The sequence below is a fragment of the Vicia villosa genome, linkage group LG4 (assembly GCF_029867415.1).
Source record: "Vicia villosa cultivar HV-30 ecotype Madison, WI linkage group LG4, Vvil1.0, whole genome shotgun sequence".
Classification (NCBI taxonomy): Eukaryota; Viridiplantae; Streptophyta; class Magnoliopsida; order Fabales; family Fabaceae; genus Vicia; species Vicia villosa.
In genome coordinates this window covers 186,252,805-186,268,395 of record NC_081183.1, presented here as the reverse complement: position 1 = coordinate 186,268,395, position 15,591 = coordinate 186,252,805, and the positions used below count along the sequence as shown (strand labels likewise).

Genomic DNA, 15,591 nt, shown 5'->3' with positions numbered 1-15,591 from the left:
TTTTCACGACTTCAGTCGCGACATTGATAACATTGTCGTGGTGTCAATTAACTATAATTTATTCTTTAATAAAAAATGGTGATAACAATCAATATTAACACCTATTAAAACTGCTGTTATTTTCTTGGTCGCAATTTTTTTTTTTATAAAAAAACATGAGTGTGTGGTCAATTCACACAAATTAGGGGAGGATTTATTTAATGATGGGTTGATGGAGTTACAACAAATTTGAAATGCTTATATGATATAATAGCGTTATTATACATTTAATTTGTAGCTTAGAAAATAGAAGAAAAAATAATAATAATTTTATTAATCACTTAAAGGATGTATAGGTGTTCGAACATACTTGTTTTTAGAAAATTGTTTATCTACCACTCTTTATCTTAAATTAATTTATTTCGTGTCAAAGTATCCATCTTTATCATAAATATAAATAAATATAAAGTGTAAAATATTAAATTAAAATTTATATAAATAATATCAGTTAAATAATATGATTTTGAAAGAATTATTATTAATTGTATTAAAAATTTAAAAAATTACTCATTTTAAAATATTTCTTTTTTATGAATATATGAATTAAAAGAAAGAGTAATAATTGTTCTAAGTTGATTAAAAATACTCTCACATTATTTAAAAATCGAATTTAAACATAATTTATATATAACACTCATGCACATTAATCTAATTTTTTTTAAGTGATACGGATTTAAAATATAATTTAAAAAAAAAATCAAATTTATGCCCTTCCAATCATATATCGATGCTGCTACAAACATACATTTATTTTAAAAAAAATTTAATAAGTAATTTGTATCTAGACCACACACACTCAAGACCCAAGTGTTTCACTGCTAGATCACACACTGACACAATTCTTAATACTAGTCTTTTGACGTGGCATTTATCTATCTACATCTTAATATATAGTTTGAAAGTTCCTAAATCAAGATTCATATCTAGGAAAGTCACCATGAAGCTGCATAGTTAGTAGTTCACTAAAACTGTGGCTGCTGAGTACGATTGTTATATATAGGTAGAATCATGATCATACTTATTTTCACATCATCAGTTTTGCACTAACAAAATGACAGAGAGAAACCCAATAGCAGCAAATTCATCATCACCTGATAGTGATTTTAGCAACCAGCAATGGGGTTTTGAACTCTCTGACTACATGAGTTTCGATGACATTGATTGGCAACAAGTTGATCCTACCACTTATAATCAGTCTTTTGTTTATCAAGCCAACGGAGTAGCCGGTGGTAGCAGCAACGTTGAGGGGTCTTCTAGTTATACCAGTAAGCCATTTCAATTAATGAATTATTCAGGCTCCATTTGGATTAACTTATAGACAACTGATTTGTATTTATCTACTTGTCTATAATATTATATGGTGTTGTTTTGTTTTAGGGGATACAAATACTAGAATGAGTGGAACAGCCCTAACCCAAGGTACATATTGGAAGAGTGAAGTGAAGGAGAGAGTTGCATTCAAAACAATGACAGAGATTGAGATACTTGACGATGGTTACAGATGGAGGAAGTATGGAAAGAAAATGGTCAAGAACAGCCCTAATCCAAGGTATAATATTAGATACCTTTTGATTAATTTATAACATATAGTTTATTTATTATGAGTATTATTGCAGGAATTATTATAGGTGTTCAGTGGAGGGATGTCCGGTGAAAAAGAGAGTTGAGAAAGATAAGGATGATTCGAGATATGTGATCACAACCTATGAAGGCATGCACACGCACCCAACTTCTTCATAGATAGCTCCAAAAAAATTGTGTTATATATTATACTATGAGGAAGTTTTGAGGTGGTGTATTTTGATGGCCACAGTTTTGCATGTGCTCTAAATCTAATGGTTATTAGCTATCCAACAACAAAATTGGATTCTCTCTCATTCGACTTCAACCCGAAAGGATCCAAATTCCCAATAACTTTTGATTTACAATTCACCTTAAAAAACTATATATATATATATATATATATATATATATATATATATATATATATATATATATATATATATATATATATATATATATATATATATATATATATATATATATTAGATTTACAATTCACCTTATAAAAGAAAATTATTTTTTGTTTGAATAAACAGACATTGTCTTAAAAATAGTTGAAAATGTTAGAGATATTAGATATGATTCAAGTTGTGAAATCTAGGTTGAAACTCAATTAGGAATTGTTAGCCTACTCATGATACAAGTTAATTGTATATAAATAAACGTAGTTTGTAATTCAATTGTACAATTCAATTCAATAATATCAATCCTTTTTTCCTTACTCTTTCTAATATCCTCTCCTCACTAAAAGTGTCTCACGCACTAACAAATTAGTATTAGAGCTTCCAGTTCATGTTCTTGATCGTGTTTTCAAAAACTTCATGTTTGTGGTCGTGTTTCGGAGGAACGTGAGTCAATCGCTACAAAGATGAATGGTACTAATGGAATTCCAAATTCTCTTCTAATTTTTTACGGCAAAAATTGGAACCGATGGAGCAAGCAGATGAAGTCCTTGTTCGGTTTTCATGAAACCCTAGAAATGGTCGAAAATGGTGTTCCTGAGCTTGCTCAAAATGCAACCGACGTGCAGAAAATTGCACACAAGGAGGCGAAGAAGAAAGATTACAAAGTTGCGTATTGTATTCAATCGGCGATAGATTCAGTAAATTTCGACAAGATCTCTCATGTTGAATCGGCGAAGGAGGCATGAGATATTCTTGTTAAGTACTATGAAGGAGGTGAGAAAGTCAAAGTTGTCAAATTGCAAACTTTGTGACGACAGTATGAATCGCTCCAGGTGAGAGAAAATGAAAAATATTGCAGGATATGTGCCGAAGGTGCAGAATCTCGTCCATCTCATGAAGGGTTGTGGTGAAACCCTAACTGATAAGATGATAGTTGAGAAGGTAATGTGTACGTTGACCTCTCACTTTTATCACGTTATCATAGCTATTCAAGAATCCAACAATCTTGAAAACCTAAAATTTGAAGATTTGGTTGGTTCGTTGGAGGCACATGAGATTAGGGTTGTCGAAAGGAAAGGGGTTCAAAATTCGGTACAAGCACTGCAGGCTTAGGCATGAAAGAAGAATGGTGGTTCCAACAAATTCAAAGGCAAAATCAACAATACTTGGTTCGCAAGAAATCTAGGTCGAATCCTCACAAGAGTAAGGTTGATGATAGGGTTTCTAAATCCTCGAAAAGAGGAGAAGGAAACTATCAGAAAGACAAAGAAGATAAAAAAAAGGTGTGCATTAATTCCTATAATTGTGAAAAGTGGGGTCACTTGGCTAAGAATTGTTGGTACAGGAAAAACAAGGGATAGATAGAGACCAAGGACGAAGGAGTGAATCTTGCACGTCAAGAGGCAGATAATTCTGATGATATGGTGATTATGGTTGCAATTGTAAATAACCATGTCGAATCCAAGATTTAGTTCCTCGACTCAGACTGCTCGAATCACATGACAGGTCGAAAGGAGTGGTTAGTAGATTTTGTCGATTCGAAGAAGAGTAAGGTCAAACTTGCTGATAATAGCTCATTGCAAGCAGAAGGTACTAACAATATTGTTTTTCAAATGAACAATGGAGTAAAAGCCTTGATCAAAGATGTACTTTATGTACCTGGCATGAAGTGCAATTTACTAAGTGTTGGATAACTGGTCAAAAAAGGTTTCTTAGTTGTCATGAAATATGGAGCTTTAGAATTGTTCGACACCCGGAACAATTTGGTCTTAAAATATTCGTTGTCGAAGAATCGAACATTTAAGATTATGATAAGTTCGATAGAGGTACAATGTTTGAAAATAGTTGTCGACCACAAGGATAGTTGATTGTGGAATTTGAGGTTTGGTTATTTGAATTTTAGGTCACTCAATCAACTGATTACTCAAGAGATGGTAAATGGTATACCAAGTCATGTGATGCCCGACAAACTCTATGAAGGTTGTTTAGTCAGAAAGCAATACATAAACTCTTTTGTTTCGACTATGCCAATGAGATCCTCCCGCATACTCGAAATTGTACATTCAGATGTGTGTGGTCCTTTTAAGGAGAATACCATTGGTGGAAACAAGTATTTCGTCTCATTTGTTAATGAGTACACTCGAAAGGTATGGATCAATTTGATCAAGAGAAAGGATAAAGTATTTGAAATCTTTAAGAGATTCAAAAAGCTTGTCGAAAACCAGAGTGAGAAGAAGATCAAAGTTCTACGAACAGATGGAGGTGGAAAATAAACTTCCAAGATATTTGAAGAGTATTGTGCATAATAAGGTGTCGATCACGAGGTAATGACTCCTTATATGCCTAAACATAATGGAATTGTATAAAGAAGAAACAAGACCATATTGGATATGGCGGGATGCATGCTGAAGTAGAAGAATTTTGAGGTGAAGCTGTTTCCACTTGTGTTTATATTTTGAACAGGTGTGCTACAAGGTTCTTGGAGATGTGTGGAGTGGTAAACAACCACCAGTGAGTCATTTGAAGGTGTCTGGCTCTATTTGTTACAAGTATGTTCCTGATGCGAGAAGAAGGAAGCTTGATTACAAGAGTGAACCTACCATTTTGGTAGGATATCATAAAACTGGTGCATACAGGCTGTTTAATTCAATTGATGAGAAGATAGTGATGAGTCGAGATATTGTGATTGATGAAAATTATGTATGGGATTAGAATTTTGGTGACGTAATTAATAATACATTAACGAACTATGGCTTCAACAATGAAACTGATGAAGTCGAAGTCGAAGAAATTGCATATATTCCAGTCAAAGTCGAAGTAGTTGCTGACATTCCCGGCATAGTTAAAGTTGAAGACGATGTGGCTGGTACAAGCCAAAGACCTCAAAGAACTAGAATTCGTCCACCAAGACTTCAAGACTATGAAGTGACTGGTGATGACGAAGTCACACCAAATGGAGATATCGTTCATATTTTTTACTTCTAGGTGTTGAACCAATCAACTATAGAAAGGCTTCAAAGAATAAATAGTGGACGTCTTCTATGGTCGAGAGTTACATGAAATCAAAATAAACAACATATGGGAATTAGTCAAATTCCCAGTACACACAAAAGCTATCAAAGTGGAGTGGGTGTTCAAGTTGAAACACAATGTTGATGGGTCAATTGCAAGACATAAAGCAAGATTGGTAACTCGAGGATTTCTTTCAAAGAGCAAGACTCGACTACTCTGAAGTATTTGCACATGTTGCGAGATAGGATATTGTTCGACCAGTAGTATCCTTGGCATGCAAACAAGGTTGGTCGACATTTCACTTAGATGTGAAGTTAGCATTTCTAAGAGGTTTGACCATGTGTTGTTCGACTGCCACTCCCTGATTCTCCATATTCGCATGGGGTATATTTCTTTGATTTTGTTGAACTTGGTTAATAGTTGGGTCTTCTTCGAGGGTTAACCCTTGTTTTCTCTTACCCATTCCCTTTGAGGATATGGTTGGAGTTATGGCACCCAAAAAAACAGCAATGCACCTCATTTGCGCTGCCATTTGTTGGTTTGTTTGAGTGGTGTTTTAGATTAAAGGGTTGAATATCATACCCATTGTTTGGGCAAACATTTGGATCATGTCTTGATTACTTTCGTCCATTTGCTGGCTTATTACTGCTGCAGAATTATTGGTCAAGTTGGGCATTTGGGAAGGAAATCCCATTCCTTAGGTCTGACTAATTCAATCTTAATTGTTAATAGCAAACCTAAAACCATGTAATGGCGTGGTTACGTTTAGTATTGGCTCTGAAAATGTTGATGTGGCATTGTGCAAACCAGCCATAAACGAAGTTGGCATGCCATAAGGGTGTTCACGACCACCTAAAGGCGTAGTAAAACCAGGAGGCCCATAAGGCCTTTGGGAAGCATTCCCCATTGGTGGGGGGTCACTAGCGGACCCTATGACCCTATATAAGTCAAAATAGGTCTAGTTTGCGCATTCGACTATACTGGCGTCGAACTTGGTGTGGATGGTATAACATCAGACACGGGCGCTGAAACCGTAGTTCCCCTTGTCGAATATACTGGGGGTGGTACTTCATTATTTTTTGGTTGATTTTGATTACTTGGGGTATTTTGATTACTTGATTGACTTTGATTTTCTATTTTCCTAACGTATCTCCTCTTAGGTATTTCTCCATTATTTGTGGCTAATTTACCACTTCTTAATCTCATGCAATAAAGTCTAATCGGAGAAATAATGAAGAACTTTGTAAAAGAAATTCACAAGAACAAATATTCTAATTAAAAGCACACTCCCATTGGGTGTGCCAAGTTATTTACCGTGAAAATTGGTAAACAACCTCTAGTCTCCAATGAAATAGTTAACTTGCAGGATCAACCAGTTAATTCTAGGACATGTGATTTTGTTTATATTCTATTATTTTGAATGTTGAACACTTCGACAATGTTCATGACTTAAAGATTTGTTTGTTTCAAAAAAGGTTATAACTTAGAAAATGTAAAGGGAATGCAATAAAATAATGCTTTCCAAAATAAAGGCAATGAAATGTAAATGTTGAAATATATATAAACGAACTGTAAATTGAAATAAATATAATGGTGTTTGTATACGTGCATTCTCAGCAACTTTGATCTCAATTCACACGGTACTTTGAGTATTATTAGTATTTGTACAATAAAATGAACACTCTTGATTCTAATGTTAAGACCCCTATATATATATATATATATATATATATATATACACTAAATCTAAATAATGGTTATCAACGGTCTTTCTCCCAGAACATGACACGTTTCGCTCGGCATGTCTTCCATTCACCCTGAAGCTCCACGCATCTTTCTTTGAAACTGGATAAGGACGAAAAACAATTACTCCCTGTTTGAATTCAAACTCTTCGTCAAATGCAACTTCGGCATTGCTTCCGTCGAATTTATTGTAGTGGAGACTTCGACTAGAACCTTCCAGCAGACTTTCCTGCTGAAAGCTTGTAGTATTATCAAAGATATTGCTTTCTTCACTTATTACATTAAGTCAACCTTGGCGTCGAAAACTTCCAGCTAACATTCACACTCACACTCAAGAGAAGTCATTCAAATTGTAGGCTTCCAAAACAAACACTAAGCTTCCAGGAGTAAATAACTTGACCTTAAATAACAGTTATCGAACAACTCTTAGATTTTATTTGGATTTAAAATTAATGGAGCATAGTAGAATAAAAATGTCGTTCATTTGAATATTTCATTTTAGAATGAAGCAAAATGATTGTTCCGTCCAAATTGATAGAATGAGATGAAATGCATTATATCATATTCTACTTTATATCATCCTCTTTAATTAATCCAAACGGCAGAACATAATTTTATTTCATGTCATTTCATTCAATTTCATCAATTCAACAATAGGCATAAATAACACATAAACTTTTCCTTATACCTTTTAGAAATATCATCCCATGCATAGTTGGACACATAACATGAGAAGGAATGAGAAAACTCTTTGTCCCATTCATTAAATTAAACTTGTCATCCTGAACCATCTTTATGAGACCCCTGCTCAACATTTCCTCAATCAAACAAAAATGGAGATGGCATAGAGGGTCGCTTGACTCGAACACCTCTTTTACAACAAGATAGGCGATTGTTCTAACACATTGAAGTCAACAAAAAAAAAGTCTCCAAAAATATGTGGCCACTAATTTAGGACTCATAGTTATTTTCTAACATGTAGTTATTGATATACTCCTACAGTTTAAGTTTATTTATTAAATACTTTTCCACTATAAATACTCTAGAAGGCTTGCCAAATAAAAAGTAGACGATTTGTGTTCACTATAGCTCAAATATACAGCAGTACCTTAAATCTGTGGTTCCTTGAAACTTCCAACAATAGACCACAAAAAATCACTATCACTTTTGACTTCCAATAATAGACTTAATGTTGCTTTGCATGATAAACAAAAATACTATTTGAAACTGAAAGTCTTCCCTAAGTGATCCTTATCATAGTTTTAAATTGTGGTCCGTATTTGCAATTGTATCCGCAATATTGATAATACAGAACCCTCTTCAATGAGATCGGACTGAATTAAATTGTGATTTAAAATTATATGTTTAACCACATCACAAACCGCATCAATTTTAGCCATATTAGTTTATTCTTTTCACCAAAACAATATTCGCGACTGCGACCAAAATTTAAAATCATGACCCTTAGTATGTCTCACGCATATTTAATTTTAATTAAGCACGTATCTCCAATTGAAAGAGAAGACTAATCTCCACAGTTATTGAAATCTATATGCACACTATTCTTATCATATTTGGTCAATTCACAGATGGATACCTTTGAAACTTCCTACTATGATTCATATATAGGAAAGTCACTATGAAGCTGCATAGATAGTAAGCTCACTAAAACAGTGACGGCTGAGTGCGAGAGTTTTATATAGATATAGCAACATGACATTTATTTTCATATGATCAGTTGCACTAACAAAATGACAGAGAGAAATCCAGTAGCAGCAAATTCATCATCACCTGACAGTGATTTTAGCAACCAGCAATGGTCTTTTGAACTATCTGACTACATGTGTTTCGATGACATTGATTGGCAACAAATTGATCCTACAACTACTAATCAATCTTTTGTTTATCAATCCAACGAAGTAGCAGGTGGCTGCAACATTGAGTGGTCTTCTACTCATACCAGTAAGCCAATTTCAATTAATAAATGATCCAATTCATTATAGTACAGTATGTTATTTATGAAATGTCTATTGCTTATAGTTATTTTGGTTTTGTGATGATGATGTTTTAGGAGATACTAATAACATTAATATGAGTGGAGGAGTGAATAGTTGGAAGAAGGAAGTTAAGGAAAGAGTTGCATTCAAAACAATGACAGAGGTTGAAATACTTGATGATGGTTACAGATGGAGGAAGTATGGAAAGAAAATGGTCAAAAACAGCCCTAATCCAAGGTACATATACAATATTAAATACCTTATGATTAGTTTATAACATAGTTTATATATGATTATGAGTATGTATATGCGTGATTGCAGGAATTATTATAGGTGTTCAGTGGAGGGATGTCCTGTGAAAAAGAGAGTTGAGAGAGATAAAGATGATTCAAGATATGTCATTACAACCTACGAAGGCATGCACACACACCCAACTTCTTCATAGCTAGCTCCAATAATGTATGTTATATGAAGAAATTTTGACTGTGTTTTGATAGCGACAGTGCTGCATGTGCTTTTACTAATGTTACTAGTCATTCCAACATGAAAGTATCCAAATTCTCAACAATGTTTGAGTTTGTAACTGCACATGTACAATTTACCTTAAAAAGGGTTTTGAAATAGAACTTTTGTACCAACAACACAGCCAGACTCTGTATAGAAACAATTAACTACCTAATAATTTTACTTTATTCCTTAAATTGGAGTATACATCTTAAAATATATGTTAAGAGTAACTATCTAATAATCAGAAAGACGGATTCATACAAAAAGGATCATGTTCAAAAGGCCAGAAAATTAAATACATGTTAAATATCGACTCATAGCTATTTACAATTTTACATCTATTAGTTACTGAAATTGGCAAAAATATTAAGTGAAAAATAATCTGACATTGTTCAATTTGGGAAGATGATATCGACATTCCTAGCGTGTGTGTTGGTATTCATGTTATCTTTAATACATGAGATGCTCCAAAAGATATCCTGATTCAACAACTTGTTGGTAAACAGTGGGGGTGATCTAACGATAATCGCCTTTGATTTTGAAGAAGAGTGTTTGACAGTACTACACATGCCGCTTGCAAGCAACCATCGTAAACCCGATTGTTGCTGAGACGCAGTGCCCCAAACTTGCCTTTTTCCAGGTGTGGTAAGGACTCCTGCAAGATGAATCTCCTTGATTTTGAATTTAGATTGAAGGGTTTCTTTCTCCGTTGTATGTGTGTCAACTCTTTCAACCTGAGTTAAAACCAGCATTGGAACACCAACTGCTTCATAATTTCTTAGAGGGTTTCTATGCTGGATCATAAAAGCAACTGTTGTGTAGTTTCCAAAATATCCGTGCTTTCTGTCATCTACTTTCGCTTTATCCGGGCAATTTCTCAACCCTTCGTTATCTAATTCTGTGATTTTAGAATTGTGTGCTTTAAGGATCTTCAAAATTCGTTCTAAATTATGTTCTCCTTGGATGACACCAGAATCAAGTCTCGACCACAGATCCAATGTTACCGACAGACCCATCAAACCATCAAGATTATTGCCGTATTCTTCATTGCGGCAATGAATGCATGATGGTGCCTCCTCATTTGACATACCAGATTGAATTCTCAACCCTTCTATTAAAAGGGCTTCGATTTTATCAATACTCATAGGCGCTATAGCTTCTAGAGACACGGATTCCAAGCACTTGTCTTTGTCTGTTAAATAACTAGAAAATTCTTCAAACAAATCAGGCTCATGCAATCCCTGGCTGAAACAGAATTAATAAGGAAAATCAGAGAAAAATAATAATGAAATGCTTTGGATGAAAAAGGAACAGAAAGTGACACAATGAAATTGAAAATGCAATCTTTTATAACTAATTATGCCACAAACAAAATGCTAACCTAGTTTCAGTATTGGTGTCAGCGTCCGACACGATATACTTAATTGATTTTCCGGTGATATCTTGCAAAGGCATTAATTTAGTGATATAACCACAAAGCTCTTGAACTCTAGCAGATGCCATGTTTAGAAGTATATCCAATATATCGTTGCCCATTTTCGCAGGTAGAACAACCGCATTAGAAGCCTGAATGATGAGGTTCCCACAATTCTTGACATTTTTGAAGAGGGATGGACACATGGACCTCAAAAAGCCTCCGCTAGTAGTTTGAACAAACGAACCAAGCCCTTCTCCAATCGAAGGTAATACGGATGGTTCTTCATCGGATAGTTCAATTGGACTTCCAAATCCACCGGACCATGTTCTTGAAGAATTTTCAAAATCCCTCTCATCTAAACCCCATTGTTGCATTAATGAATCAGTCTCCAGATCTTCAAGAATTTTGGCCTTCCTTCTCTGTACTAATGACTGATTTTCCCTTTCAAACTCCTCTTCAGCGGCACAAATAATTAAAGATAAATCAGAATCCGCAGCAAAATCCCCAAAATTATGTCCACGTGTATCTTCCCCCAATTCCTCCTCAATTGCATCGAAATCGAAAGTAAAGTTACCTGAACCTAGAGCCTCATCTTCAAACTGTCTTAAAAGTTGCTCTCTAGGAGACAGGGGATCACCATCACAACTTGACCGAAATGAATCACTCCCCAATGCCAGTGTCTTTAAGAAATCACTTGCGACAGTGTCGATGATATCATCCAAACTATGTGACTTTTTATGTGCTTTATAATCTGATTTAAAATTCAAGTAGTCTTCTTGACCAAGAAACTCTGATGTCTCAGGAACCGAATCTTCAACCTTCGTGCATGGTGGATCGACACATGAAAAACTGAATTTATGCTTGCTGCTATCTTCCACATCTTCATTCCTAGAACATACGGTATCAAGTGAATCATATCTTTCATTATCATCAACAAACGTCTCATCGTCCTTAATAATCTCATCCACATTAATGATTTCAATTGTTGACATATCAACTATTTGAATTCCTGTCTGATCAAATTCAAATGAATCCCCTTCGGATGATCCTACTCCTTGTTCACTGGTGGAAAAATCAGTGTCATCAGAGACATATAGATTTGATCCTTGAGATGACTCTGAGTCTGCCCGTGCTAAATTTTTTAAGCTCCCCTCATCAAGCTTTTGATATAGGAAAGTGATTGATTCAGAAAAACCTGAGCCAGAATTCATCACAGCTTCATTCGATGACACCGCGTCATTCTGATCCTGCCGAAGCTTTACATCCCTATTATTAGGATTAAAACCAACAACATTGTCTGTGCTGCTTGCACCTGTCTTCAAGTTAATAATGTTACCAACATTCACATTATTAAAACCAAATCCCATTAACTCATCCTTCATTACTTGATAACTGAAACTAACATTTATTCTAGCTCCTAATGCTTTTCCAGTCAACCTAAAATTTGTACTCCATTTCCCAGAACTTTGATTCCCCAATAAATCTTCTAAACTTCGAGGTAAAAGCCTTGTAAGATCAACCTGATGTTTCCCTATATTATGTTCAGGTTCCCCGACAACAGAAGCATAAATCAAAAAACACTTCGATTCATATTTCAAAGCACGACCAGACACTGTACGGCTACCATGAACCGTACATCTATGTATCAAAGTTTCATCAAACTCCGAAGAACCGTTCAATACCCTCGAAGGACAGGTCTGCAAAATACTGTTTTTCCTTTTCCAATGCACACTTAATCTAACCCCTTCGAAACTCGAAGGCAGTCCCTCGATCGAGTGAACATGAAGACTAAATCGACAGACGAACTTCTGAGAACCAATAAATGTCAAAGCTTTCAAGGGCTTCTTCCAATTCCATTTCGAAGACAATTTCTTGTCCTCTATCAACACATCCTGACTTACAAATCTCGGGTTCGAGTTAAGCGGGGGCTTCGAAGTTCGGGTTCTTTCGACAGATTTTGATCGGTTTTTACAGATCGGCTCAATCGGGGTTTTGTGCAAGTAAAGAGCTTTGCTTAATTCTTCAATGTCATTCAGTAATTCCTCATGACCATTACTCAAATCAGTTACAGATTCAGTTTCAAACTCAAACTTTGGTTTCATCATCATGTTTGCATTCAAAATTGAATCAATCAAATTTAAAATTAAATAAAAAAAACAAAACCCTAACAAAAACTCATTCAACAGTGTCACTGAACAAGCAATTCAAATTTCAAAAAACAAGATCAATCAAAACCATGAAATTTCAGCAGCTAAAAATAGAAAAAGAGAACATCAGAGAGAGAGAGAGAGAGAGATTCAACATAGAAATGATAGAATTGAAAGATTAATTTGCACGCAAAGAAGGAAAATGAAATTACTTACTTACCAAACAAGAGAAAAAGGGGATTGTGAATTTGTGAGGAAATGGAGAAGAAAAGAAAGAGTGTTGATTGGTGAAATGAAAAAATGAAGTGATTAATTTGACTTGTCATTGTGTTTTACAGTTTTTGTTTTATTCCGCCGGTGGATTAGGTGTTTAACTCAAGACAAAATTATTATTATTATGGAAGTAATTTGTACTTTTAAAATCTTTTTAATAAAATCTAGGTGTTTAGATTTTGGGTTAAATATGTTTTAGGTCCCTGTAAATAACCCAAAAAATGCTTTTAGTCCCTCTAATATTTTTGTTCAAACAATGGTCCCTCTAATATTTTCCGTCCCTATTATGCATCCCTGCCGTCAATTCCACTTAACAGAAGCTGACGTGGAGCTTGACCTGGCATTTTTTTTAATAAACACGTCAGCTGTAATTTCCACGTTTGCAATCAATGTAGCAGCATAAATTTACATCCCCTTGCAGTATCACGTTATTGCCCTGTTCTTCTTCTTCCCCAAATTGACGTTCTAGGGTTCCCAACAAAGTTGAAACTCCATCTTCTCTAGAAATCGAGCTCCATCGTCTGCTTCTCTCATGTCGTTTTCCAGAAACTCGGCTTCACATCCTAATAGTGGGTCGGCTTCTGTTCGCTCCAGGCGAGTAAGGAAGTGTGGATGTGAAGCACGAATGGTTTCATACATTTGCAAGAATGGTCGAAACAGGGGTAGGCTCTTCTGGAGGTGTCCCTTTTGGCAGAGTGAAGATACATGTGATTTATTTATATGGGACGAAGATATGGTTGAAGACTACGATGTTGGTGTCGAATCTGTAGATGTCAACAAGCAAAAGGAATTGGAGACCATTGAATTGATGAGAGAGAAGTATCAAGCCTCGAAGAAGAAGAACATGAAGCTGCAAGGAAAGTTGAAATCAGAGGCATTGTGTGGAAAAATCAAGATGATGCTTTTGTTGGGTTCTATTATGATTAATGTGTTGGTGTTGTCCAAATGTAATTGTTGAATTATATCATTAGTGATTTGAATAGATAATTGTGTCTTTGGCAATGTAGTTCCTATGTCATTTTGTAAGATTTAGTTATGTTTATTGTATTGTTGTTTATGAAGGATGAATTCTAAAGTTGATGTAAGGTTCTGTTTAATGAATTATTGTTGATGTAAGGTTCTGTTTAATGAATTATTGTTTGAAATTCAACAAAAGTTATCAAAATGTCATCATATGTTTATCATTAAATCCATAACAAATCCATTAAATGGACTGATATTGTACATTGGCCTAAAGGAAGTTTGCAACAAAAAACAACTTTGCAACTTAAGACCTATAGGAATTACAAGCATATGCCAAAATATTGCAGCAAACATAGATTGTAACTGTTACATAATTGTCAACACCAAACTTCTACAAAAAGAGATCTAAATAGTTTCCTCATTGAGTCAAATTTCTTTGAATGTCTTCCCAGGTTTTCATACCCTTCACGACTGGTGGTTCAGAATCATCATGGATCACAACTGGATCATCAAACTTTTGTCCTGGTCCCTTGATGTTTTTAGTCTTCACACTCTTAAGTCTTTCACTCTTTCTAGACTGCACCTGGCCCTCACTTTTGCTAGACTCCACCTTAGCACATTGCCCCTCAGTCTTTTTAGTCTGCACCTTGCCCTCACTTTTGCTGGACTTCATCTTTCCATCACTTCTGATAGACTGCACCTGTCCATCTCTTTTGCTAGTCTGCACCTTACCATCAGTAGGCTCCACATAATTCCTTCTTGCCTCTTTGAGAGCTTCCACCTAAAATTACATAGACATAAATTTCCAGCAGAAGAAGAATGTAACAACATTATTAAATTGCTTGCAGACATACAAATCTAGGACACTTACAGGATCTTTAAAAGCTGGCTTCACATGATGTTTTTTTACTTTTGGTACAGACCCAAAAAAAGTCTTTGGGCCAGCTTTTTGTGCAACCTGCTCTTTTATGGGACTTAGATCAACATTCAGTGGTGGAATGTCAAGGACATTTCCTTCCTCATTGTTGATATCATTGAGAATTGCATCCAACACATCTGGATCTATTTCATCTAGATATTGTCTTCTATTTGGTGCAGACTCAGTAGGAACTTCTGCAGTTGGAACCTCAGTTGGTGGAACCTCAGCAGCGTGAACCTCAGTTGGTGGAACCTCAGCAGTGGGAGCCTCAGCAGTGGGAACCTCAGCATGAACTTCATTATTAGCCTCAGCAATTGGAGGTTCAGCAGATGGAACCTGTACAGATGCTTGACTTGGGGCATTCACCTTAGATCCCTTACCCTTCTTATTTAGAGATCCTTTTGGTCTTCCCTGAAAACAATTACAAGAGAACAAATCAAGACAAATCATATAAAATAGATCAATCATATTTTCAATAAATAACACTAACCTTTTTTGGTTTTGGTTTAGGTTGCTCAGTTCCAGTTTGACTTGCTTGTGTGGGGACCACATTTTCATTGACATTTGGGTTGCTATGTAGAACAATCTGTTTGTTCTTCTTACATGT

At 35.2% G+C, this 15,591-nt stretch overlaps 3 protein-coding genes across 3 annotated transcripts; 2 read left to right on the top strand and 1 right to left on the bottom strand.

Moving 5' to 3' along the window:
* The first annotated feature begins 1,076 nt into the window (after positions 1-1,076).
* On the top strand, positions 1,077-1,965 carry LOC131596372 (probable WRKY transcription factor 50). Its single transcript, XM_058869006.1, has 3 exons — positions 1,077-1,304; positions 1,417-1,588; positions 1,656-1,965. Exons 1-3 carry the CDS (start codon positions 1,091-1,093, stop codon positions 1,777-1,779), a joined length of 510 nt encoding a protein of 169 aa, XP_058724989.1. The 5' UTR covers positions 1,077-1,090; the 3' UTR covers positions 1,780-1,965.
* Positions 1,966-8,463: 6,498 nt separating this feature from the next.
* On the top strand, positions 8,464-9,399 carry LOC131596371 (probable WRKY transcription factor 50). Its single transcript, XM_058869005.1, has 3 exons — positions 8,464-8,723; positions 8,833-8,995; positions 9,080-9,399. The coding sequence occupies exons 1-3, from the start codon at positions 8,492-8,494 to the stop codon at positions 9,201-9,203; spliced, it is 519 nt and encodes a 172-aa protein (XP_058724988.1). The 5' UTR covers positions 8,464-8,491; the 3' UTR covers positions 9,204-9,399.
* A 72-nt stretch (positions 9,400-9,471) lies between these two features.
* Positions 9,472-13,038, bottom strand: LOC131596370 (protein PLASTID MOVEMENT IMPAIRED 1-RELATED 1-like). The gene is made up of 2 exons (XM_058869004.1): positions 10,647-13,038; positions 9,472-10,510 (listed from the first exon to the last, which is right to left on the bottom strand). Exons 1-2 carry the CDS (start codon positions 12,788-12,790, stop codon positions 9,658-9,660), a joined length of 2,997 nt encoding a protein of 998 aa, XP_058724987.1. The 5' UTR covers positions 12,791-13,038; the 3' UTR covers positions 9,472-9,657.
* Between the last annotated feature and the right edge of the window lie 2,553 nt (positions 13,039-15,591).